The sequence below is a fragment of the Peromyscus californicus genome, unplaced genomic scaffold, assembly GCF_007827085.1.
Source record: "Peromyscus californicus insignis strain IS unplaced genomic scaffold, ASM782708v3 Scaffold_21__1_contigs__length_65335640, whole genome shotgun sequence".
NCBI lineage: Eukaryota > Metazoa > Chordata > Mammalia > Rodentia > Cricetidae > Peromyscus > Peromyscus californicus.
This window is the reverse complement of record NW_026294514.1, coordinates 45923892-45950938: the sequence shown is the minus strand read 5'-3', so window position 1 is coordinate 45950938 and position 27047 is coordinate 45923892. Positions and strand designations below refer to the sequence as shown.

Below are 27047 nucleotides of genomic sequence, written 5' to 3'. Positions count from 1 at the left end.
ACAGAGATCCGCCTGGCTCTGCCTCCCGAGTGCTGGAATTAAAGGCGTGCACCACCACTGCCCTGCCTGCAGTAGTGTTAATTCAGGATTCAGTCAGGTTTCATGCATCCATTTGGTTCTCACGACTCTTGAACAGGAGGTAAACAGTCCCCTGCTGGGTTGTTTGTTTCTTTGTTGTTGATGACCTGGTTTTTCACTTAAGGGTTAGAGTTTGAAAACACAGATTACTTGATGTCTCTTTTGGGAAGTATCTGGTTTCTAGGAATGTTATCTACCTAAAACTTGCAATTTGCTTTTTGCTTCTAATTCTCTGAGGTTGTAGGTGATCAAAGGGTCTTAAGTATTTTTTCTTTTCAGAATACCATTCAAATTTTAAATATATATTAGCTGAATTACGTTTTTCATTTGGTTGTATTAAGTTAAAGCTAGAGATTTGTATTTGCTTTACTGCACTAGCATTTGAAATTAAGTTGGAAGTCTGCTCGAGTTTGCCCTCATTGTTCATTCTCCACCTTCTAATTGTTGCTTACCCCTTCTGTCTAGGACTGTGTGTCTAGAAACCGAGTATCAGGAAGCCGTGGGAGCTCGGCATATGTCTTTGGAAAAAGGCACTATTTGAAGTGTAAAATAGATTAAAATGTAAATTTCATACAGGCAAGTCAATAGATACAGCCAGAGCGTGGTGCATTTGACAAGATTTATGGACCTTTGCTCCCTGGCTGGCCCTGTCATTTAGAGAGCACTCCTCTTTATAACGCCTTGGGATTTCACAGATTTTACTGATTTTCCTTAGGGATGATTAGTGTATTTTTTGGGAGGCATTTACAGGTGACTTTTAAGCAGTATCCTGTCCCCTGTTTTATTTGGCTGGAATTGAGACTTACATGTGTATGTGCTTGCAGGTTAAATTTCTCATATTTGTGGAGAAGAAGCTCTAGGGCCTGATTCTTTAGACCTGGAGTGTCGTTCCAGTCTTAGATGGTCTTTTAATGAAAAACCCAGAGCCAGATATTTGGGTGAAAGCTGAAAGATCAGAGAAGCAGAACAGCCAGCCACTAGTTCTTACCTCTAGGAAATCCTCAGCCTGAGAGAGTGAGTTCCTGTTTCCTCACGCCTAATTTACCTTTCTCTGCCCCGCTATATTATTTCCTGAGATTAAAGGCGTGTGTGCTTCCCAAGCAAAGGCATAAGATCTCAAGTGCTGGGATTAAAGGTGTGTGCCACCACTGCCTGACCTCTATGTCTAATCTAGTGGCTGGCTCTGTCCTCTGATCCTCAGGCAAGTTTATTAGGGTACACAATATATCACCACACTGGAGTCATATATCTGAAGGATATAGGTCTCTGGTTTCTTGATCTCCCACTCCTCCTGCCCAGGCAGTTCAGGCTTATTAAACTTCTTACAACTTAACCAGGACCAAAAGCTGTAGCCATTGAAGCACGTACGATAGATTCTGCCTATCTTTATGCGGGGCTAGCAGGTGGATCAGATTTTGGGCCAGGCTTGGCTTACTGATCACTGAATAAGAACCACTAGCCAAAGGTGAGAGAGTGTTGTGTGACATTATTCCTGGGGAGATATGAACGAACATCTGCTCACCCAGATAGAGAACCAGTGACAAACCAAAGTATGGATACCATCAAAGTCTACTTTGTCAACCACTTGGGTTTATTGGAGTTGTTTACTAGAGCATAAATGACTCAAAGTTAGCTGTATCACCAAAAGCCCACCCCAGTGTGAGTGACGTCACCCCAGCATGGGTGACATCTCATGAACTCTGGAACCTAGAGTGCACTGCATAGCTGCAGGCAGTTCTACAGGTTAGAGAGTTTCCATTCCAGGGAGCTCAGTTGTTTGATCCCCTTCCAGGTATCTGGGCTGGTCTCTGCTTCCTCTAGGTTGCTTGTCTGGTCTGAACCTTTTCTAGGTACATCAACTTGTTTCAGTGTCTCTCAGCAGCCCTTACTGTCCATGTATGTTCAGTAAGAGGGGCCTATTGAATCTGATCAGTTTCAGGGACTTTCTGAAACCTCTGAGTTGTTTACTTTCTGAATTTAATGAGCTTTCTTGCAGAGTGGAATGTTTCACCTTCCTTTAGAACACCTTGTGTCTTGTGGAGCTTCCTTGTAGGATGGAATATTTTACTCTCCTTTAGAACTCCTGTGTCTTAATGGCCTTCATTCCAGGATGGAGGAGGGTTTTATGACAGAGGAAATTGCCGTGCAACAGAGCTTACCTGAGTACTAAGTTCTGTGGTTTGATCACCAGCACTGTGGTTGCACCTGAATCTACTGCTGTTTCAGCTACCTTCTGTGGCTCTGCAATCATTGCCCCTCTGAGGCCTGACTGGACTTTTATGCCCTGCTGGAACTGCCTCTTGTCACTGCTGCCAAATGTGGTTTTTACCTAAATATCTATGGTTTTATTTATCAATGAGACTTGGGAGTCAGATTCTGGGGTGAAAACCTACTAGCTCAAAGAGACTGAGAAGCAACCAACTGACCTTCCTTTTTAGCTGGCAACCCAGCAAGAGAGCATCCTTCTGTTCCACCACACCAAAAAAGACCTACACACTCTACTACCTGCTACTTCCTGTGCATCTATCTGTCTTCTATACTCCCTGACTCTATATGACTACTTTCTGTCAACTAGTTGCTGGCTCTTCCTCCTGACCCAAGGTTGATTTTATTTAATTAATTCAGTCTTGGGGTTCACAGTGTGATGGAATATCCCACAACAAAGTTCTGTGCATGATTAAGATGGTAGGGTTTCAACACTGAAAGAGGAGGCTGTGCAGACAGCTGTATTTATGTCTAGCACCCTGGTCTTAACACCGTCCTTCTCAAGGTTAGTTTATGTGAAGTTTAAGGAGTTAAAGATACTGTAACCACAAGCTAGAAACATCCTATGAGAGGGATTAAAATGTCTGTTATGGGAACACATGGGAGATTTTTCAGAGAAGTAGCTATTGTGATATGTGCAACATTAGCATTCTCTTAGTTAAAAGGAATCTGAGGGAGAAATAATTTTTACTATTAAGTACAATTAAAATTCAATTTTGTGTTTTCAGAGTCTTAATATTGTTGATGTTCTCCAGGTTTTATTATTCTCTCTCTCTCTCTCTCTCTCTCTGTAAGAGAGTGAGCACAAAAATGAGCTTGCTCTTAGCTTCTAGGACAGCCCCCTTTACTCTAGATGTTAGAATATTTCATATTAAGCTGTTTGCATATTTGCACTCATCTATAATCTTTTTTTGTTGTTGTTGTTTTTTTTTTTTTTTTCAAGACAAGGTTTCTCTGTGTAGCTTTGGTGCCTTTTCTTGGAACTCACTCTGTAGCCTAGGCTGGCCTCGAACTCACAGAGATCCACCTGCCTCTGCCTCCTGAGTGCTGGGATTAAAGGCGTGTGCCACTGCTGCCCAGCCCATCTATGATCTTAATGTGAGTGGTGTGTTACTTAACATTAAAAAAATTATTTTATTCTATGTGTGTGGATGTGCACCACATGCACGCCTAGTGCCCATGGAGGCTGGAAGAAATCAGGTATGGGTCTGGAAGTTACAGATGAGTGAGCTGCCATGTGGGAGCTATGAACTGTGAATTGAACCTGGGTCCCCTGGAAGAGTGGCCAGTGCTCTTAACTGATGAGATGTCTCTCCAGCCCCTAGTTAGTTTTCTGTTTGCTGTGACCAAATATGACAAGAAGCCAGGGCTTCTTTTGACTTACAGTTGGAAGTGATACAGTCCATCATTAGCATGCATGGGAGGCAGCTGGTCATACTTCGGTCAGGAACTAGAAGAGTGAACAGGAGGTAGGGCCAGGCTATAAAACCTCCAGGCTTGCTTCCAGTGATAAGTTCTCCAAGTAAGGTTCCACTTCTGAAAGTTACACAGCCTTCAGAACCTGCGTGGCCAGCTATGAATCAAGTGTTCAAACATGTAAGCCCACGAGGAACAGTTCATATTCAAATCACAACAAGTAGCATATAATTTGCCCGGAAATTGGTTGGTTTTGCTGTAATTCACAAAAGTGAATTATAACAAAAGTGTTTATTAACCATGCATTATAAAACATTTTTATGTTACATTTTTATCTATATTTTATATTTGAGGTGGGCACACACGCCACCATGTGCATGTGGAGGTCATAGGGCAGCAAGCAAGATTCTCTCCTGCCACAGCCATAAGAACATCAAAGTTTTTCTCTTTCCGTCTTTTAAACACACCATTTAAGTTTTATTTGTTTGTGTGTGTGTGTGCATGCATGTGTGCACTGTGGTGCATCTGTGGGGACCAGGGGACATGTTGCAGGAATCAGTTCTTTCATTGTGCCAGGTGGGTTTCAGAGGTTGAATTGAGGTTGTCAGGCTTGCTAGCACATAAGCACCTTTACCTGAGCCATCGATGGCCCCAGCTCCCCTCTCTCTCCTTCTTCCTTCTTCCCTATGGTATTTTGCATTGCACACAGGGCCTTATGTCTGCTAGGCAAGCATTGTACCACTGAGCTATACTGAGCACTCATTTTTATCTTCTCAATCATTCAGTCTTATAAAGCACACTCTTTGGGGCTGCAGAGATGGCTCAGTGGTTAGGAGCACTGGCTGCTCTCCCAGAGGTTCAATTCCCAGTACCCATATGGTGGCTCACGATTGTCTGTGCTCAAGTCCTAGGTGATCCAATGCCCTTCTCAGGCCCCTGTGGGTACTACACACACATTGTGTACAGACACCATGGAGACAGAATACTCATATGCATTAAAAAATTTTAAAAGACAATCAGTATTAAAGGTTGATATGTATCAATTTGGACTTTTAAAACATGTATTTCCAAAAAAAAACCTTTTATGTGTGTATCGTTTTTTAAATTTAGTATTTGATATGTTCTAAAGCTTGCTTTTCCTGTTTATTGTTTCATTTCTATTTCTACTCTGTATACTTCAGAATTTATTGGCCATAATCTTGTATTTGAAATATAACGTGGTGATGGATCAATGGTTAAGAGTGCATTCTGCTCTTTGAGAGGACTTGGGTTTGGTTTCAGCACCCATGTTGGCCGGCTCACAGCTACCCGTATCTCTAGGTTCATGAGGAACCAATGTCTCTAGGCTTTGCAGGCACCCACACTCATGAATACCTGCCCCCTAGACATACACATATACCCAGAATTAAATATAAAAGTAAATCTTAGAAAAAGAAATATAAGAGAACAGAATCATAGCGAACAAGAAGAAAACAAGAGTAATTGAATCTTCAAAAATTTATTTAGTTTTTTGTTTTGTCTCTGAATATTTTGCCTGCATGCATGCCTGTGTACCATGTATGTGCTGGTGCCCATAAAGTCAGAAGAGGGTGTCAGATTTCCTGGACCTGGAGTTACAGATGGTTGTGAGCTGCCATGTGGATGCTGGGAACTAAACCCAGGTCCAGTGCAAGAACAAGTGCTCTAACTGTCGAGCCATCTCTCCAGTCTAAGAGTATTGAATGATAAAACAAAACAAAAACAGCCCCCCAACAATAACAGCAACAGAACAGGCTCAGGCTGAGGAGAACACATGCCAGTTTTTATTAGTGCTGTCTTTTACCTTACAAGCATTTCCTTTTGGTTCGTTTAATCTATTTTGAATTAAAAGTGTAATCTTTTTTCATTTGATACATTGTGTAATAAGTACACAGTGAATCATAAAGTAGAACTATGAGATTTACTGAGACCTCTGTGAATGCACACCAGTGTGACTGACTTTGAGAAACATGATGTGAACATGAGTAGATTATTGTTATTATTGAGCCTGATGATAACAGAGTGCAAGTGCAGAAAAGTCTCCTGAAGTAGATGCCATGACCAGTCTCCACATCCTAGTAAGAGTTACCCATGTACATGGTGTTAGGCCAGAGAACTTCTCCATCATTAAGGGGAGTGCTGATTGTCTCTCCATCTCTCCATCGTTCAACACAGAGGTAACCCAGGCTTTTAACAACAACTGTAACAACAGAGCTGGAGAAGGTAAAGAAGAACTCAGAGTTGGGACTTATTAGGATAAGTGCAGCAGAAAGATGGTAATCACGGGAAGTCAGCTGATCAGTTCAATATGTGTATGGAAAGAGGCAGGGAAGGATGCATACCCTTGTTTACTTTGGATGGTGCAGATTTACACCGTAATCCTTGCATAATAAGAACAACATCCTACTTTTGTCTTAGAAGCATCCCAGGCTGGGTTGCTGAGAGTCAAGCTTACTTAGTCTCGGAGTGACAATAAAATTTCAGGAAGAGTTTGGTTGGTGGATGGTGGATGGTGGTGAGATCAAAGAGTAGGTGAGTTAAGGGTGCAGAGAGGTGGAAGGTAGTAAGTTATGGCTCAAAACTAGAAACTGAAAATTTACATTCCAGAAGTTAAACAGTTTTAGACTTAGGCCATAGCTAGAATCATTGGAGAGTTGAAATAGAGGCAAATTGAAGGTCTTAAAAAAGAAAAAAATGTAAAAGGTTAGGAGTTGGAATGAAGTAGAAGATTAAGAGACAGATATGGAGCCAGTCAACAGCAAAGTAGGGTAAGGCTTGATACAGTGAAATGGTATAAATCTCAGATTTTCAAAATAAAAATTTAAAGGATAAGGAACTTTTTGTTCTAGACAGCAAAACCTTTCTTTTTCTTCATTTTTTTTGTCTTTTTATTTAATATTTTTAGTCTCACTGTATAACTCTGTAGACCAGGCTGGCTTTGAACTCAGAGATCTCCCTGCCTCTGCCTTCCACGTGCTGTGGTTAAAGCCACAATGACCCACAACAAAGCATTTTTATTAAGCCCCAACCGATAAGCCTGTTTATTTAAATTAGTGTATATTAATTGTACAAAGAGTGAGTTTCATTGTGACCGTGCCAAACATTAATATAACATACTTGGATCCTGTTTGCCCTTGTTACCCTCTCTGATCCTTCTCTCACCTTTTATTCTCAGAAGAAGAAAGTTTTGCTTGAGGTAGGCTCAAGTCTCCTTGATTTGGAAATGTCACCAAGGAATTGGACAGTTTCCCTCTGTTTTTCTTAGGCTCGTGGATATGGGGATGGAGAAGATACAAATTTCATTTCCTACTTCTGTGATAAAATACCATGACAAAAGTAATTTAGGAAAAACGGGGCTTATTTTAGGTTAGAATTGTAGTTTATTCTAGGTTAGAATTACAGTCGGTCATAGCAGGAAGGTCAAAGAGGGGCAGGAGCTTGAGGGAGTTGGTCACGTCACATCTGGAATCACAGAGAGCAATGAATGCACACGTTAGTGCTCAGCTTCCTTTTCTAGTCTTACACAGTTCAGGACCTCCTGCGTGGGGATTGTTGCTACCCTGAGTGGGCACGTCTTCCTAACTCAATTAAAGCAATCCTGATAATCCTTCACAGATATTCCCGCAGGAGAACCTAATCTCGACAGTCCCTCACTGAGACTCTCTCCAGATGACTCCAGATTGTGTCATGCTGGCAGTTAAATTTAACCATAGAAGATGATGCTTCCACCCATGGACTCTTGGAGTTGTGGGTTAGAGATTTGGGGAAGCTGGTTTATAATTGTAGTGGAATCCTAGGGAATCTGTGCAGATGTTTACAATTTTGAATTAAAGTAGAAATATGAGACTTTGATTAAAGGGTGGATCTGGGGATTAGGTTTTTCTTTTTGATAAAAGACTAAATTACCTGAAGAAGTCAAGAATGGAAGGAATTTTTCTGAACATTAGCATAATGTTGGCTTTCCTGAGTCTGGCTCTCTGGGGGCTGGGGGCTGCCGTGGCCTGTTTGTTTCACCCCGGCAGATGTGCCTGTAGTAGTCACCACAGAGTGGTGTGCCTCTGCTGAGCCTGTTCCAAGTACAGAGAGGGACTTTGGAAGCCATTCTGACTCCTCTCATGGAATTAATCTCTTGAAAAGTAGAAATTTGTTTGGCCTTGACTTGAAAACTTCATTCTTTTGTAATAATTGATCATGTCAGGCTAAAAGGTTAAAGGGCATTTAGATAGCTATATATCTAGAATTTAGAGCGCATGAGGTCCTGTGCCATACTTCATCTTTTGAGCCTTTTCTTTTGCTCTTTACATTTCTGCTTAAGTATCTTCCTTGTCTTCCCGCCTTTGTACCTTTGACTGAATTAGAACTTGTACTTAAAAGTAACTCTCCTCCATGGACTCTTCCATCTTTTGTCTTTGCGCTCTCTCATGGTTTTTAGTAAGCCACTTTTTAATAAGTACCTTAATTACCAGATGCCTTATTAATCTCATTTAACCCCCACAAAGCTCTGCATAATAGGTTTCTGCCATCTCTTTGAAAGAAAAGAAAGTTGAGCTCTCAAGAGGATAATTAGAGTACATTTTGCACCATTGCTAGGTGTTAGGGTTGAAGTTAGCACTTCCTGTTCCAAAGCCACTTCCTACTAAAGAGATAAACAGACTCTACTTCCATACTTCTCTTTTAACACCCCTTAAGGTTTGAAAAGACTTCCTTCCTCTGTCTTTTCTACCTCCATTTCTTCCTTTCTCCTTCCGTTCCTCCCTCCCTCTAGGGATTGACTCAGGACCTCACTCACGTGCTCTCCCACTGATCTGTGCCTCCAGCTCCGTTCTTTCCTGAGTTTTTTTGTGCCTTATACTTAGCTGTGCTGCTTTTCCCTCATGTCTTTTCACAGCACATATTTTTATATTCAGTCATGCGTACCTTCCTGAGTGGGTTGGAGGAGTGTTGTGTGTCCTTCCTCAGGAGCCCATTGTACACCCCATTGAATTATTTGTCATTCATTTGTCTCTGTGTTTTGGTAACTTTATTCATCTCAGTGGTTTTGTCACTAAGAAATATATATGACAAATAGGTGCTCAATGTAGGTTTGCTGAGTGACTTTTGAATGTATCAGTTGGATTGTCATTACCTGTGAACTTGTTTTACTTCACTGTAAATTGTTTGAAGGCTGTAGTCCAGATTTTATTTACCTTTATGTTCCTAATAATTACTTCTTGTTGGTTACCCAATAAATACCTGTTGACTTATATCAATTCCTTTAAAATTTCTGCTAATAATTCTGTCCTTCTCAGTTGCACATGTTACTACTTCATGTAGATTTATTGACATATGATGTAACAGTTAAATTAAGAGCAAACACGTTCTCCATTTGTTTAGACTTCCCAGGGGGAGATTGTCATCCACTAAAGCAGTTCAGATAGGCTGGCCAGGCCAGAGCTGTTTCACTTGAATTTGACTCTCTCTTTGCATTGAGCTTGAGACAACATTTTCAAGCAGAAAGAGCTTAGCAGAAATTTGAGACACATGTGTTTTGACCATGGGGGTGGCCTAGTAATTGGTAGTAAATGGCATTGTCTTTGTGGTTATATCTTTCCGTCTATTGGAGTGCTTTGGAAAAGGAAACTCACTTTGTTCATGCAAGGTTAATTTTGGGTTTGGAACCATGGCTATTGCTTGCTCAGTGTGGCTTTGTCTCGTTCTCACTGCTAGAAGCATGTAGAAGGTGAGAAACATTGAGATCATTTTGTTTTAGCCATTTGATTATTTCATATTATCACTGTACAGACATTCTGATGATGCAGTGTGAGTTGTAAAGTGATTTGGATAAATCTTACTAGGACTCCAAGTGCCAGTCCTCACCTTCTAAGTCTTGCTTGGGATAGAGTCTCTCTTGTTACTGCTGCCCGTGCCAGGCTAGCTGGCGTTAGAGCTTCTGGAGAGTCCCCCTCCCATGTCCCATAGGAAATACAGATGCTCGTGCTCCTGTGTCCAGGTTTTCTGTGGGTTCTGGGCTCTGAATTCAGCTCTTCAGGCTTGAGCAGCAAGTTCCCTTGCCCTGAGCTATCTCACTTGCCCATGCTTTTATCACCTAGTTTCATTAGCTTATTTGCCAACCTCCAATGAAGTACTTCATAGACTCTCTTTAATAATTTTAGATAAAGGAAAACATCCTTTTTTTTTAAATTAATAAAACATCTGTGTTAAAATAAGTGTCCCTGATTTGAGAGAGAATACTCAGTATAGATTAGACTTTCTTTATGCTTTTAAAAACCAAATATTCACTAGGCATAGTGGTGCACACCTTTAATCCCAGCACTTGGGTGTAGTCGGAAGATTTCCTGTGTCCTGGTCTGCCGTCAGTTGGGACAAATCTCTCTCACATGTGTCCCTCAAGTAAACACGCAGAGGCTTATATTAATTATAACTGCATGGCCATGGCTTAAGCTTTTTGCTAGTTAGCTCTTATATCTTAAATTAGCCCATAACTATTAGTCTATATATCTCCACGTGTTCCATGGCTTTACCTGTGTCCCATTACATGTTGCTCCTTGGGTGGCTCCCTGGTGTCTCTTCTCTCCTTCTTCCTGTCTCTCTCTTTGAATCCCCTGCCTGCCTCTAAGCTGCCTTGTCATAGGCCAAACAGCTTTATTTATCAACCAATCAGATCAACACATATTCACAGCATACAGAAAGACATTCCCCCATCACTTGGGAGTCAAAGACAGGTGGATCTCTGTGAGTTTGAGGCCAGCCTGGTCTACAGAGTGAGTTCCTCCTCTTCTCCCCTCCTTCAGTTCTTCTTCTTTTGAGATGGTTTTGTCTGCATCACAAACTTGATACGTAGTTAAGGATAACCTTGAACTTCTTATTCTCCTGCCTCAAACTCCCAAGTGCTAGGTTTATTACAGTGTATCCTATAATGCTCAGAAGAACCAGTATTTCTATCTTTACATTGGCAGAATGTAAAAGTTGACAGTTATAGAGCCAAAAATTGGGAAACAGGATGCATTTTAGAACAGATGCTTGTGTATATCTGTATGTTTATAAGGTAATATCATAGGAATTTTGTTATCCCTCAAAGAAACTGTCTGTTTTACATTTGGCTATTTAATAACTTTCATTCTGTTTATGAAATCTGTATATGTGGATATATTCTATGAAAATTAAACTTCTAATTTTAGAAAACATAGCATTTTTGTTCTTTAAATTTTTTAATTCAATCATTGTTTACGGGAAAATGCAATCTCAAGTTGAAGATCATCCAATAAGATAGATATAAATAAATAGGTTAAGTAAATCCAAATAGCCAGCAGTTTAGTAAGATTTTTTTTTTTAGATTTATTTATTTATTATGTATACAGTATTCTGCCTGCATGTATGCCTGCAGGCCAGAAGAGGGCACCAGATCTCATTATAGATGGTTGTGAGCCACCATGTGGTTGCTGGGAATTGAACTCAGGGCCTTTGGAAAAGCAGTCAGTGCTCTTAACCGCTGAGCCATCTCTCCAGCCCGTTTTTGTTTTTTTTTGTTTTTTTTTTTTAAAGATTTGGCTATTTATTATAAGCCCCAAGATTTATATTAGTTTTATAAACTTGTTTCTTACAAAGAGATAATGTTGGGATAAGGATGGAGCTCAGTTGGTAGCATGCTTACCTAATGTGCATGAAGCCCTGGGTTTAATCCCCAGCACTGCATAACTGATCATAAATACTACATGCATGTGATAACAGTTATGCAAATAGAGGTAGGAGGATCAGATGGCCAAGGTCTTTCGCAGCTACATAGCAGAATTAAGGTCAGTCCTGGCTACATGGGACCTGTTTTGTTTTTTTTTTAAACATTATTTTGATAACAGCATATATGTACTTTGGTATAATATCCGGTTACTGCCCGGTTTGTAATTGATATCCACTAAATTATATAAATTTTTTCTTTAAGGGAAATTTAAATTATGTGCATATGTATATGAGAACTTCAGTGTAGGTGTCCTGGAGGGCAGAGGTGTCTGGTTCCCTGAAGCTGGAGTTCCATGTGATTGTAAGCCACCTGGTGGGTGCAAGGAATCAAATTTGGATTCTGTGAGTGGGCATGCTCTTAACTTCTGAGCTAGGGCTCCAGCCCCTAAATTACAGAGATTTTTATTCTCTGTAATAACCTAAGCCCCAGTGATATAAAAATGAAAAAAAAAAAAAACTATGTATCTTTTTCAGATAGCACATAGCTTAATGGAAGAAATAGACTGAATAAGTAATTAAAAAGTTTGATGCCCCGGCCAGCGGGGTATCAACGGGGGCGACCCACCTGTGGGAGAGAATGAGAGGGATGGGGGAGACACGAGAGAAGACAGCAAGACAGTGTGTTCTGATCAAGCTGCAAATTTTATTCTCCTCAGCAGGGCTTATATAGCATGGGAGGGGGAGGGGAGGAGGGAAGGGGTGCACGACGTGCCGTACGTGCAGGTGAAGGGGGACGTGCAGGTGAGGGGCTACGTGCAAGTCGTGCAAGTCGTGAGGCTGCTAGGTGGTAAGGTCACTGGTCAGGGCCCATTGTTCTGTTGCTATGCTACCTGACCTTCCTGACCTGTTCTTTATCTTTGGGGGCATCTGGTTTAGGGTAGGGGCTTGTTCTCTGGCCTAGCTAGTACTTTTCCATGGTCCATGTTTGGTCTCTGACAGTTTGATGTGCTCTGTTAGAGATAGCCGCATGCAGTTCCTGATCTGAAGAAAGGGACTGCTTAATGGAGCCTGGGTACTGTTTGTTGTGGGGTAGACACCACGGAGTACAACTTTCAGATTTGCTTGCTGAAGATTTTCCAGGTAGATGTGAATAGAAAGACATTTAGATTGGGGGAACGGCCTCTACAAGGGCACAGAGGTGTGAAAGATCAGGGGAGATTTTAGGAACCCCAAACATTCTGGTTTCTTCTTGTTGCTGTCATAAACACCATGAGCAGAAGAACTTGGAGGAGGAAGATTTGTTTTGGCTTACAGGTGGCAGTCCACCATTGAGGGAAGTCATGGCAGGAACTCAAGCAGAAACCACGGAGAAACATTGCTTGCAGGTCAGGCTCAGGCTTAGCTAGCTTTCTTATACCTGCCTGGGGAGTGGTGCTGCCCACAGTGGGCTGGGCCCTCACACAACAGTTAACCAAGAAAAGCTCCCAGGGATAGGCTCACAGCAAATCTGACCCAGGCAGTTCCTCAATTGAGACTCCCTTTTTATGTGACTCTTGGCTGTGTCAAGTTGACACTTAAAGCTAGTGAGGACCGTAAGTAAGTTTTAAAATTGTGTGACTGTTATGGAAGATGGAAACTGTACTGATTACCAGGCAAAAGGACTTTTAGTTTTAACCTGTAGGGTGTGGTTGTAAAATTAATACCAAATGCCTAACATTATAAGTGCTAATAAGATTAAAGCCAATTATTACCGTGTGGTGTGGTGGTGAGTCTTCATTGTAATCTTAACTGGATTTGGACTCACCTAGGAGAAACAGTTCTGGGTATGTCTTTGAGGGAGTTTCCAGTGAGGTTTAAATTAGAGAAGACCTATTATGAGTGTGAACAGCTCTGCTGCACGGGATGAGGTCCTGAACTGATAGAAGATGAGAAGGGAAGGAGCCACCCGAGCACTGGCGTTCCCGTTTCTCTGCTTCCCGGTTGGCACCACATACGGAGCTGCTCCTCCTGCCTTTCCACCGGGATGGACTACATTCTTCCGAACTGCGAGCCAAAGTAAACCTTCCGGCTTTAAACTGCCTTTGTCAGGCATTCGGTTGTGATGTTGAGAAAGTAAGTCATAAGAAGTATAGATTGCTGGGCGCTGGCGATGCCTGTGCGGTGCTGTGTAGCTTCAGCCGGCTGATCCACTTTATAGATTTCTCTTGTCTGCTGTGTACAAGTCATTTTTCTAAGGGATCGAGCTGGTGGTACAGAAGAGAGTGTTTACCTGCTTGTCTGTAATTTATATTACAGACCAGCACTGTATACACCCCACTGTGTAACTTTTGGCTACAGTTGATAATACAGTTTTCTCCCATGCCTCTTATTACTTCTAGAATAATATCAATGCTTCTGGAAGCCCCCCTCCCATATTATAAACTATAGTTGGAGGGTTTTTTGCTTTGTTTCTAAGACAGACTCTTAATACATAGCCCAGGCCTGCCACTGACTCTGCCTAGAGTACTAGTATTATCGAGGTGTGCCTCCATACCTGATGTCAGAGGCAGGGCATTTTGAAAAATTGAAATTTTTATTGATATAATTATCAATTGCCTTTTAATTTTTGAGATTTATAATTTAATTACAGCATTTTCCCCTCCAAACCCTCTGATATCCCTTCCCTGCTTTCCTTCAAATTTATGGCTGCTTTTTCACCCATTGTGTGGCCTGCATCTGTATGTATGTATGCACCTATGAATGACTTCTAAGTCACGAGAAACAGTACAGAGAGGTTCCATGTGTACTTTGACTAGGCTCTAACTCCTCCTTGTCCATGCTGAGCTTCAGCAGGTCCTCACCCTATAATAAGCCTTCCTTGTGGGATTTCTGCTCTTGGATGAGTTGACATTTTTTAACCTGTCTCCACAGTCTGGGGGAAGTGGTGTGCCTGGTGACTTCATTTCTTTTACTGATCTAAGAAGAGTCTTTAGCTTTCTCGTCAGCCTTTTTCTTTAGGGTGGACCACTGACTCCAAGTTTCTCTTTTTTCCTTCCACAGCTGTGTTTTCTTCTGGTCACTCAGGCTTTCAGAGAGTAAATGCTGGATTTTTGAACAGTCCCCTTTCCTCTTCTGGACTGTGGATTTGATCTCGTACCTAAGTATTCTCCCTTCCTTTAGATTCTGAAGATTTCTTCCCATTTTTCCTTTTAATCTGAAATTTATCAGTAAATCTGTTTGCATTTAGTTACTTAAGTCCATGATTGCTTTTAGTTTTTAATAAGGTGTTAGGTTAGAGTTGAGAAGGCCAATGTAGTTGAGTCTATTGTGAGGTCTTGTATTCTGTTCCATGATTGTCTACCCGTGACCAATGCCATGCAGTTTGGGCTTCCATTGCTCCGTGTGTGTGTGTGTGTGTGTGTGTGTGTGTGTGTGTGTGTGTGTGTGTGTGTGTGTGTAGTGTGTGTGTGTGTGTAGTGTGTGTGTGTGTGTGTGTGTGTGTGTGTGTGTGTAGTGTTTGTGTGTGGTGTATGTGTGTGTATATGTGTTTTGTTTAAGCAGGTTGGGCTTTATTTTCTCCTTGCCCTCTGATGAATCAAGAGTTATATTTTTTGTGAGTGTCACATGGGTCTCTGTTTTTTTTGTTTTTTTGTTTTTTTCTTATCTCTCTCTCTGTTGACTGGTTGGCTGGATTCTGTTTTGTCCTTATCCTCATCAGTAGTGGCTTCTGTCATCTCCAGTGTACTGTGGAACAGAGCAAGGAAGTTTTCAATTTACATTTCTTCCTTCTATAATTTCTGATTATTCTTACAGCTTGTCTTACTTGCTTAAGTTTTATATTTTTACAGTTGTTTCAAGAGAGTTTATATTTCATCGCTGAAGTGTTTCACTATGGCCGCTCTAAAACCCTTACCTTGTTAGGCTGGTACCCAATTTGTTTTGGTACTAGCATTAATTAAGTTTTCTCATTAAAATTATGATTTTCTTGATGTATTTGCTGATTGAACCCTATATAATTTATGTGTTATGTTAGACTTAGGGACCACTTGGATCTCTTATTTTTGTAAGTAGTTACCTCGTTTATTTAGTTTTTAGCATGTAGATCTTGGTCTGCTTTTATGGGATACTGTTCCAGTGATAGTTTTAATTTTTTTGCACTGTTGTTTCAGTTTCCTTGATTTATTTGATAACTCTTGGTCTCCCTGTGGTTCCTACTTAGGCTACCTGAGAAGGTAGAGCATTCTTTCTTAGATCAAGTCATAGATATCTATTGGAGGGGAAGGATGTGCTGGGATTTTCTTACCACATTCTGCTTGCATGATGTCTTCAGGGTGAGGAAGACATGTGGGTTCTTGGATTGTACTTTGTGCAAGAGATGGCTTCTTCCTTCCTGTCCTGCTTGCCTGTTCTGGTGTCTCTGAATGAGGAAGGAGTCCCTCAGATCTGTGAGTACAGAAAATTCCTGTGTGTCAGTCAGACATATTAATGACATCCTCAGAGGCACCAAATGTGTTGATGTCATGGAAAGAAGAAAACTCAGTAATTCCCCTTATATTAATTTTGACCCAGGAGTGAACCCGACTTTGAATTCTCCACTCCTCTGCCTGTGTCTTCATCTGTTTGTAGTTTGTGTTTGATATTTGTTTCTGACCCGTTCCTAAGAAGAGCTTCGTTCTGTGTTTATTGAACAGCACAGGAAACTCACATGGGAAAGGAAGGAGGGATACTTTACAGAAGTCCCTAACAGTTTTACAAGGGATTAAGTTACTGACCCCAGCTGAGTCAGATAACAAGTGTTATTGTAAGCACACAGTTATCAAGCTATCCATATGCTGCTCCCAATGTTTATGGTGGATCGTATGGGCTACTTTCAGCAAATGATTGCCTTAACACACACATACACACATGTGTTGATCTGGGTCAGGGACATGGAAGAATACATGATTTAAGATTACAGCTATGCATTAGCTTAGGTTGTAAAAGCTGATTACATAGGAAATCCAAGACAAGTAATGTTACATTATTCTCACAAAGGCAGGTTAAACAAACAGGCTGAATACACAGTAGGACATCAGGTGAAGTCTGTGTGAGCCCAGTGAATATTATGAGCTTGGCTGTGAGGCCCAGCAAAAGTTCCAGTCTTTATAATGTAAGAGACATTTTCATAAAAATGTACTCCCACATTCCTGAATGAATTGCTTGCTATAACTGGGTCTGTCTAGCCCATTCCTCCTGCTTGACTTGGCTATTCCTGGTAGAAAAGGTGAAACATGGGTTGGTTTGCACTCTGCTTAACCACTGCCTGCAGGTGAATATTTTGGATACTGTAGTTTGGTGTTACTGCAAACACTAGTCTTACATGTATCTGATTTGTCACGAATAGGGTAGTTATATGTATTGTATCGGTCCATTAGTTCATTCCCTAAGTATCTGTCATATCGAACAGTCCAACAATTAGACACAATCTATTATGGAGTTGCCTTACCTTTGTTTTATGTAGTGTATCGATCTGATACATCCTTAAGCATTTGCTGTGTCATACAGTCTAACAATTAGACAGTTAATTTATTATGGAATTGTCTTACTTAAAAAAATATTCCATTTTTTCCTAAAGAGAGGTACATGTATATTCTGACCTAAATATTTTTTTTTTTTTTTTGGTTTTTCGAGACAGGGTTTCTCTGTGTAGCTTTGCGCCTTTCCTGGGACTCACTTGGTAGCCCAGGCTGGCCTCGAACTCACAGAGATCCGCCTGGCTCTGCCTCCCGAGTGCTGGGATTAAAGGCGTGCGCCACCACCGCCCGGCTCTGACCTAAATATTAATAAACATAAATAAGCTCTTAGAAGCTGGAACATTTCCCATATTTTGCTAGAGTCTGTTTTCCCTTTTTTCCCTGAGCTCTACACAATTTTTTGAAGCAGAAATTAAAAAAATGCTTATCAAGATGTATTTAGAAGCAGAGATGGTACTTATGCCACATTTGGACTAAAATGAACCACAATCTTAGATTTAGGATTTAGGTTTTTTTTTCCCCTGTTGTTGTTTTTTTAGAAATTAAAATATTCTCAACATTTCTTCCTTCAAAGATACTTATTCTTTGGCCGAACATGGGGTAAGAAGTTTGTTTCTACCAGCTGCAGGTAAAAGTAGCAACAACAAAATATCATTGTCTGTTTTTGTGCCCCACAAATGATTGTCTTTTCCATGTGGCCCTGGGGATTGAGCCATGGGCTTCTGCATACTGAAAATGCTCTACACTGAGCTACACCCAGGCCCAACGTCATTGTTTTAAAGCCGAGGTCTGGGGCCCAAAGCCTAGAATCACTGACACTCAGTGAATAAGCTGGTCCCTCTAGTTACGACTCCGCTAGGGGCCACTCACTCAGTCTTGGTTGCTGCTTTGGAAATTTTAGCAAGGAGTTTCTTCCAACTCATAAACATCTTTTTCTAATTACTTTATAGTTCATACAATTGAACATTTTTCACTTGGGGAACAATTGTAATTTATTCTCTACTTGGAGAACAATATTTTTTGACAAGTCTTCAGATGAAGTTAGAGAGAGAAACCTCTTTTTGTATCTGTGTAGATTAGATGGTGTCAGTGTCCTTAACTGGAAACAGAATTCTAGGGTTCGGACTGTAGCTCAGTGTAGCGAACACTTGCCTAGCATGTGTGAGGAGACCTGGGGTTCAATTTCCAGCACCCCACAAAAGAACAAGCAAAGAGCCACTACCACAACAGTGAAACACTTGACTTCTAGCCTGGATGGTCCCGAACTGGAAATGGAAGGCATGTTTCACAGCTCTTCTGTCTGCTGTGAAGGTCACTGCTGGAAAGACAAACAGGAGGACAAAATACATCTTGCAGTAGTTTTCAGGATTTATAGTAAACAAGGAGGATATCTTGGGGAAGTTTACAATAACTGGCCTATATTTGATCTTGTTACGTCTTAGTGATTTTGAAATAACTGTTTTGAGTTACTGTTTGAGTTCTTGTCCACTTTCTGTCACCCATAACATTGTAACGTGGACAGCGTGAGTTTGTAAATAAGACAGGTTCATTGGGGCTCAGGGTTGGAGGTTCAAGGTCACCGAGCCACATCTGGGCATGACCTTACTGCCAGAGACCCAAGTTCAGACCATTTCAAGGAGTCAGGGTGTGTGTGTGTGTGTGTGTGTGTGTGTGTGTGTGTGTGTGTGTGTGTGTATATGTGTGCACGTGCACGCACGATATGTATGAGAGAAGGAGAGGGAGAAGGCAGGCAGGCAGAGTAATTTCTGGGTTGTCTCCCTCTTATAAAGCTATTGCTACCAAGATTTAATCATGGGGCTCCATGCTAATTACTTAGTTCATCCTGATCATCTCCCAGAGGCCCTCCTGCTAAGTACCACAGTGGGATAAATTTCTACCTTCTTATTACCTCTCCCTTGGGATTAAATGCCAAAACATACTGCCTTGAGGGATGCATCAAACCATATCTAAAACATAACACTATTGGTGAAATTATTAAGGTAACTCTGCGTAGTTAAAAGGGAGGTTTATTTTATGGGGTAACTCACAAATGAAGGGATAGGTAACAGGGTCTGGGAAAGGTGTAGCACAGTCCAGTGGTGTTCTCTGGAGAACTCTGCTGGGTCTACCTTCAGCGTCCAGGGTCCAGGAATCAAGGGAGCCAGCCCATCCAGATCTCGGGTCTTCGGGGTCCCTCTTGCCCTGCCTTGTAGGCATGACCGTTACCGAAGCCTCAATGGGGGTTGGAACTTCCAGATCAAAGCTGGAATGGCTACCCACTACATAACACTCACATACTTAGGAATTCATCTGATGGAACTGTGCAGTTTAGTTGGCTTTTAACCAACTCACAGAGTTGTGCTGCCATCCCAGTCAATCTTAGAACACTTTCATCACCACAGAGAGAAATCCAATACCTCTCAGGTATCATTCTCCGTTTCTCTCCAAATTCACTCGCCCTAGACAACCACAAATTTATTTTATATCTAATTGTCCTATTTTACACGTCTTGTAAGTAGAATTATACAGTATGTGGTCTTTTGTGTCATGATTTCTTTAACTTACAAAATGTTTTCAATACAGATTATGTCAAATGTATAGATCAAACTGGAATCTCTTGCTTTGTTAACACATTAATTCTTTCTCCTTTGAATGTTTCAGGAACTCATTTATAATTTCAGCTTTTTAGTTAGATGAACACAAGTTTGCATTTAAAACAAGACTTGTTCCCAAGTATTCTATTCTTTTTTTTGACGTTTTTGTAAATGGAATTGATTTTTCCTCCTCTGGTTTTGCAAAACAGAATTTCTCTGTGTATCCCTGGCTGTCCTGGAACTTACTCTATAGACCAGGCTGGGCTCCAACTCAGAGATCTACCTGCTTCTGCCTCCTGAGTGCTGGGATTAAAGGTGTGCCCCACCATGCCTAGCATTGGATTTTTTTTTTTTTTTGAGACAGGGTTTCCCCATTGTAGTTTTGGTGCCTGTCGTGGAACTCGATCTGTAGACCAGGCTGGCCTCGAACTCACAGAGATCCACCTGGCTCTGCCTCCCGAGTGCTGGGATTAAAGGCGTATGCCAGTACAGCCCAGCTTGGAATTTGTTTTTAATTTAACTTTTTGGGTTGATTGTTGCTGATATGTGGACATTAGATTGATTTTTTTTTTAACCCTGACCTTGCACTGCGTATGTTAGTGAGTGCTGTGTTGCATGAGCAAACGTATGAGAAATGCCACATAAGGGAAGAAGGGTTTACTCTTGCTCACAGTTTTATTGGTTTCCTTCCATGGGCCTTTGACTGTTTCTGAGCTTTTGGTGTAGAGTATATATGGTAGCAGGTGTGTGTGTAGAAGCTGCTCACCTTGGAAACCAGGAATCGGAAAGGACGGGACTAGGAGTGATCTCTAAAAGCACATTCTAGTGACCTACTCTGTCTAGTGAGGCTCCCCATCTAGAGTTCCCGCCACCTCTTGAAGAGCATCCTTAGCTGGGAAGGAGACATTTGGCATACAAGTCCATAGAGGACATTTCCTCTCTATCAGTCATGCTTGGTAATGTACCAGGTTCATTCTGATACTTAAGTCTTTTCTTGGATCTTCTGTACGCTAAGTGGTGTCATCTGCAAATGGAGATCACTTCACTTCTTCCTTGTCTAATCTGATTATTTTTAATATTAGTTGTGTGTACATGTGTGTCTGTATGTGTGGGTGTGTGCATGTGAGTGCAGGTACCTCAGGAGACAGAGGTGTCAGATCCCCTGAGTTGGAGTACAGGCTGTTGTGAGCCACCCCTCATGAGTGTTGAGAACTGAACTCGGGTCTTCTGGAAGAGCAGTGTACCATCTCTCCAACTCCCTTTCCTAAATGCCTTTTATTTTACGATGTCATTATAGTACCTCGAGCCTTCAATGTAGCAGCAATACAGTACACATCCTTAGTTTCTTCCTGATCTTTGGGAGAAGACATCTAGTTGTCATTAAGTTAAAACAGTGGACCATGCTTTTGCTTTGAGGAGTAGTTTCCTTCTAATTGAGACTTCTTGTGTTTCTGTCCACAGAGATGTGCTGACTAGCAGGCTCACTTGTACGGTGTAGAAGACAAGCAGTACCTTACAAAATGGGATTTGGGAGTGACCTGCGGAACTCACAGGAAGCTGTGTTAAAGTTGCAGGACTGGGAATTACGGTTCCTGGAAACAGTGAAGAAATTTATGGCCCTGAGAATAAAAAGCGATAAAGAATATGCATGCAATTTACAGAATCTTTGTAATCAAGTTGATAAAGAAAGCACTGTGCAGGTGAATTACGTCAGTAATGTGTCCAAGGTAAGAGTGGTTTCATTCGTTTGTATAGCATCATAGTTGTCCGTACAACAGATAGATCATACTGTAGAATGAGCCTGCCTGGGTCAACTGCAGTGTTGTAAATTTTATCTGCCTCCTGTCACTATTCCAGATATGATGTATGCTCGTATGTGGAGATACGTGTGTGTGTGTGCAATGCACACACCTGAGCGCAGTGTGTGGAGGTCAGAGGAGGACGTTGGCTGTCTGCTGTGGCTCTCCACTTTAGTCCCTTGAGTGAGGGACTTGTTTAGGCTAGGGACTGTCTGGGCAGCCAGCTCCTGGGATCCACCAATTTCTACCTTAAAACACTGGGATTACAGGTGCACGTGGTGATGTCTGGCTGTTTTATGTGGGTGTGTAAGGATTTGTACTCAGACGTGCAAGCTTGTACAACCATCGCGTTTACTCACTGAGGTGTCTCCCCAGTTCCTGATCCTGTAGATGTTTATGTGCTTACTTTAATATCCTTTCCGTTCAAATTTTAATGTGGTTATTTGATATTATTATTAAATATAGTTCAATTTAGTATTTTAACTTTCTCTTTGTTCTGTCTTCCTTTAATTTTTTCATTTATTTACCCCCTTTGTTTTGAAAATGTTTACATTGTGTAATGTTTAAAAGGATTTAAATAGATTAAACAAATCACTTTTCTTTAATTGTGTGATCTCTGGTAGGTCATAGATCACATTGCAGGCAGGTCCCACTCCTTAAGAGTAGTTGAGCAACACAAATTGGGCTTTGGTTAAAAATAGTAAGTTGGGTGTGCAGGTGAGGTGACACTGGAAAGGGTCATTGGGAAGACTTGGGGGCTAAAAATGTTCACAGTATGACATTCTTAAAGAATTAATAAAAATATAATTAAAAACCTTGTTTCCCTGATCATGTATTTCTTGTTGATGAAAACATTCAATGTCCTAAGACCTTTTTTTCAACTTTTTGAAGTCTGTAGTAGACAGTACTTGGGAAGCTAATAAGTTATGTTTATTCTCTACAGTTTCTCCAACCAGGTGGCAAAACATAGAATAGAATCATGAGGTGAAAGCAAGAGGTAGTTTTGGCAAGAACCAAAAAGATAAAAGGATGATACATGACCCAGTGATTCTCAGCCAAGATACTAAGAGCACATCGTAGAAAAAGACCAGGCTCCTGAGTTAAAGTTATGGAAAAACTGCATGGCCATGTGCTGAACAATGAAAGTAAACGTCTGTCAGTCACCAGTTACAAAATTCAACTCACAGTGGATTAAAAGGACAAATGTGATTTCTCATTATAGCTTTAATTTCTCTGATGATTATGTGTAGGTCCCATGTTAATAATGAGTAAATCGTAAACATCTTGTTCAGTCAATCTTTTATGTTTTCCATGTTTCTACTCAATATGTTTTTTTCTTCTAGTTTCCTTGATGTAGTCATGGTAACTGTTCAGTTATCCTGCTGTTCTATCGTGTGTGCTGCTTTTGTGTCTTTCCTGTTCTCCGCTCCCCCATGTGGTGCTGGGGCTCAGACCCAGGGCTCTGTCTCTGCTGGGCGAGCATGCTGCCACCAAGCTGTATGTCCCCCAGCCTTTTCTGGCTTAGCTTTTCTTCTTAGTCAGTGGCACTTTCCTGCACTCTCTGTCTGATAACCCGTGATTTGCTTCCAGGTGCCACGGACTTTCCTTCGTGTCTTGTTAGATGTGTTTGTTGTCCTACATATTCTTGAGCTTTGCTTTGGGATGCAGCTGAACCACTTGCAGACAGTGTAATCCTCCTGCTTCTTGCTTTTGCGTTTGTTACGTCCAACTAGGATTGATTTCATGTCTGATCACTTTATCTTCTCTACATAGCAAGATCATCTTAATGCTCCAAAGAGTGCCTAGTTATTATAACAACGTACAGTTTGACTTTGGGGCACTGTCATGAGTTCTCAGGTGGCTTCTTGCAATCTTGTTTCGGCTCTCTAGGCTTTAGTGGTTTCCTCACACATGCAGGCTGTCCAGGACTCACCTCTGCGATTGAGGAAGTCTCTCTGTAGGTCTCCAGAATTTTCTCTGTGTCCACCTCCCTTTTACAATGAATGCTTTGTCCCTGTTTTTTCTCCAGGGGGACCATGAGTTCTGCTAGTCCCTTAGGTATTTTGGCCTCTTTGTGTGCTGAAATCACTCTTCTCAACTGGACGTTACTGGGGTTTTGCTTAATTGTGACCTAGACTTTTATTTTTTATTTTTACCAAGTCAGCCTTAGTTATGTTAGGGCTTGGGTCATGATTTATAGTCTCTGAGGGATTGTTGTTTTATTTACTGATGTCCACTGTCTCTTGAGTGCTGTTAATTTTATATATTCTTATCTAGCTATCATTTTAGGTAAGTGGATAAATTAATACCCATTTCTCCACTGTCGCAGGAAGTGTAACAATTTATGAGGTGGTTAAAGATATATTATGTCCCTTTATTCCAAAATATTTTTGCATGTGTTTTCTGAGAATATATCTGATATATAATGAGTCAAATTATAATAGTTTAGTCATAGGACATGTTACTGTTAAAATATTGTTAAAAATACATTTCTTGGTCTGGTGAGATGGCTCAGTGGCTAAAAGCACTGACTGTGCAGTCTGACACCCTGAATTCAATCCCAGGAAGCCATGTGAAAAGCGGAACGTGGTAGTGTGCATCTGTGAGCTACAGTGAGATGGGAGGCAGAGGCATGACAGTCACCAGGATGCAAGCAGTCTGGAGTATGCAGCATGGCAGAGGCGAGGAGAGCCTGCCTCAGTGAGGTGGGAAGGAGAGAACCAGCTCTTACCGGTTGTCCTCTGACCCTCCCCATAGCCCCTTCAGTGACAAATACGGCACCCTGACCTGGTCTAGGTAGCCAGCTTTCCCCAGAAGTCCTGTTTCTACCCAGTGCTGGCGTTATAGGCCAGGTTCCACAGCTGCTGGCCTGGCGTTTAGGTGGGTTCTGGGGATCTGAATTCCAGTTGTCTTCATGCCTGTGAGGTAAGCACTGGGTCTGTTGAGCTGTCTATCTGCTCAGCCTCCAGCTCTTGTCCACTGTTCCAGTAATGGCCTTTCTTACCTTGACCCCAAATTCAATCTGGAATCAGTCATTTCATTTGGTTTTTGTCTTTTCAGTGAACTGTAAAATATAAACAGGATATATAATACTAAATGAAATACGCTATGGTTTTATCATGTATTTCTCTAAAAGTGAGCATAATTAACTTCTTTTTCCATGTGTTTAACAGCTATTTTACTGTTTAGAAACAGATTTATTTTTATTGACATTCATATGTATGTGGTGTGTGTGTGTGTGTGTGTGTGTGTGTGTGTGTGTGTGTGTGTGTGTGTGTACATGCACCCATTGTATGCAGGTACCCTCGGAGTCCAGAAAAGGGTGTTAGGTCCCTTGGAGCTGGCGTTACAGGTGTCTGTGAGCCGAACTTTGGTCTTCTGCAAAAGTAGCAAAGAGTCTTGACCACTGAGCAATCTCTCCAGCTACTGTAGCCATTTTCCTTCTTTTGTCTTACTCTGTATAGAAGATCATTTTTACTTTGTGTTTTGTTGGTTATTAAAATTACAGCTATCCAAGTCCACTGTTCCTATACATTATGGTGATATAGGTAATACTCAATAATACAATTTATTTGAAGGGAGATATTGATAACCTTTTGAACACAAAGTAGATAGAAATATTAGCAGTACTCATATACTACACTGAAAAATGTTTTTGATGATCTAGAGTTAATACTTAATAGCCACATGATACAAACACTGTGTATATAATATGTTTATTATATACAATAACTATATGTAATGCTATATAATTTATATTAGCTACTTCTCAGGAGATAGTGTTAGTTCTTATATGGCATTTGATTTGAGATGTGGATTTGTTATAACCCAAGTGCTATGTTAAGGAACAAGTTGAGCCTTATGTGTGTTCTCCGACTGTGTGGAAGTGGAGGAAGGACCACATTAATTCATGAGTGGTACCCATTGAGCCAAGTTGCTTAGTCATGCGTTTCTGTCAGGCACTGCAGTCCTTTGCTGGCTGCTGTTTCTTACTCTTTTATTATGAGCCAAACTCATCCACAACTCATGGGTATGACCCGTCTAAAGCCTACTTTCACAGGTATATTTCTAGTCTTTTCAAGATAAGGTGCCATGTTTATTGTAGTGTGCTTCTTAGTCACTGTATGTGAAGTTGTAGAAAGTTGCTGTACTTTTAAATGCATCCCTGATTATGGTTTTGAATGTTCTTCTCCTAACACATCTATAAACCCTGTGACTTTTAGTGACTCATTTACACAGTGAAGAGATTGTTAGTGACACAAATACTTTCTTTCAACAGGACTTGTACAGTGGAGTTACTAAGGGAGGTTTAAAGTATTGTCCCCATGCTCTGTCTCAGAAGCAGGCTGCACCAGGTCATAGAATCCCCAGACTGATGTTTTTAAAAGACTTGGTTATTTTTGATGGCAGCCAAGTTAGAGACCATTTGGAGCAAGGAACCAAGATTTAAAGAAAATGGAGAGAGGTTTTATGAGTGGGGCACATCTAAAGGTTCCTTTGTACTTGGAGTTGAGTCTTTGAAAACTCTGTTTTAGGGAAATTTAATGAGTTGTTTGCTGGCTTGCTGTATCCCCTAAGGACCTAGAGACTCCAGCCTTTTCCTTATGTAACAGGCAAACTTAAATAAAAACTGTTGCTTCAGAGAATCATTTATTTTGAGTTATTGTGTAGTGCAGAAACTATGCATTCTTCATGGAATTTTAATGTTGAATTTTTGAATTTGAGATGAAAGTAAGCAAGTACTTGGAGGATGTAATCTATAGCAGAAAGCTGTTTCTGACAGCTATTATTTAGGTATTTTTCAAGCTTGAGTCATCTTGTTGACTGTTTTCAATGCCTTGCTGTAATTATAGGCCCAGCAGTACTTTGTTTTTTACTCAGTGTCTTGGAATACATACTTCGTGGTATAATAAGCTCAGAACACTGAAATCACTACCTGTTTTGGGAAACTGATTCATCTCACCACGTCTGCTAGTTCAAAGGTGGATGGCAAGAAAGGACAGGTGCTTTTCTAACAGGTGTACGTTTTCTTAAAAAAATTAAATTTTTTTTTCATGTGCATGAGTATTCTAGCTGCGTGTATCTTTGCACCATGTGTTTGCAGTGTCCATGGAGGCCAGAAGAGGGCAGAGATACCCTGGAGATAGTGTGAGATTACCTGGATCTGGAATTACAAATGGTTATGAGCCACAATGTGGGTGCCGGGAATTGAACCTTGTCCTCTGGAAGAGCAGCTAGTGCTCCTCGCTTTAGCCATAAATGGTGTTCATTTTCTCTCTGTGTGTAGTTTTTGTTTTCAATAATCTGAGCATGCAGTTTACTTTTTAAATATCATATTGTCATTTCAGGATAACTCATACTGTTGACCTCTATTGGTTTCCAAAGGACAAAATGGTCATTTTTATCATTTATATTGATTATTTTACACAGCTGGGGGTTGTATTTAGTACATGCAACTAACTTCTTTTTGATAGTTGGGAAAAAGGAAAATATTCTAAATCATTTTTTAAGCTGTGACTTAAAAGTGGAGCATTTATTTTTAGGTAAATCCTGTTTTTGACTACAAAACAACAGAATAAGAAAACTACAAAAAATATTTAAAATCACAGATTTCAGATAAAAGTAGTACTATGTGAGTATTTTTAACCATATTATTACATACTCTGAATAATGTTATAATGTCAAAAAAATCTCAGATTAGTATTTTGTTT

The 27047-nt window shown here is 40.8% G+C and overlaps 1 protein-coding gene across 4 annotated transcripts in view; it reads left to right on the top strand.

The window, feature by feature from the left end:
- Window positions 1-27047, top strand: part of Fer (FER tyrosine kinase) — a 346826-nt gene that overhangs the window by 23809 nt on the left and 295970 nt on the right. For all 4 annotated transcript variants that reach the window (XM_052750228.1, XM_052750229.1, XM_052750231.1 and 1 more), the window contains exon 2: window positions 20999-21264. In XM_052750228.1, the coding sequence (XP_052606188.1) occupies window positions 21058-21264 (207 nt within the window). In that variant the 5' untranslated portion in view covers window positions 20999-21057. The remainder of the gene's footprint in view (window positions 1-20998; window positions 21265-27047) is intronic.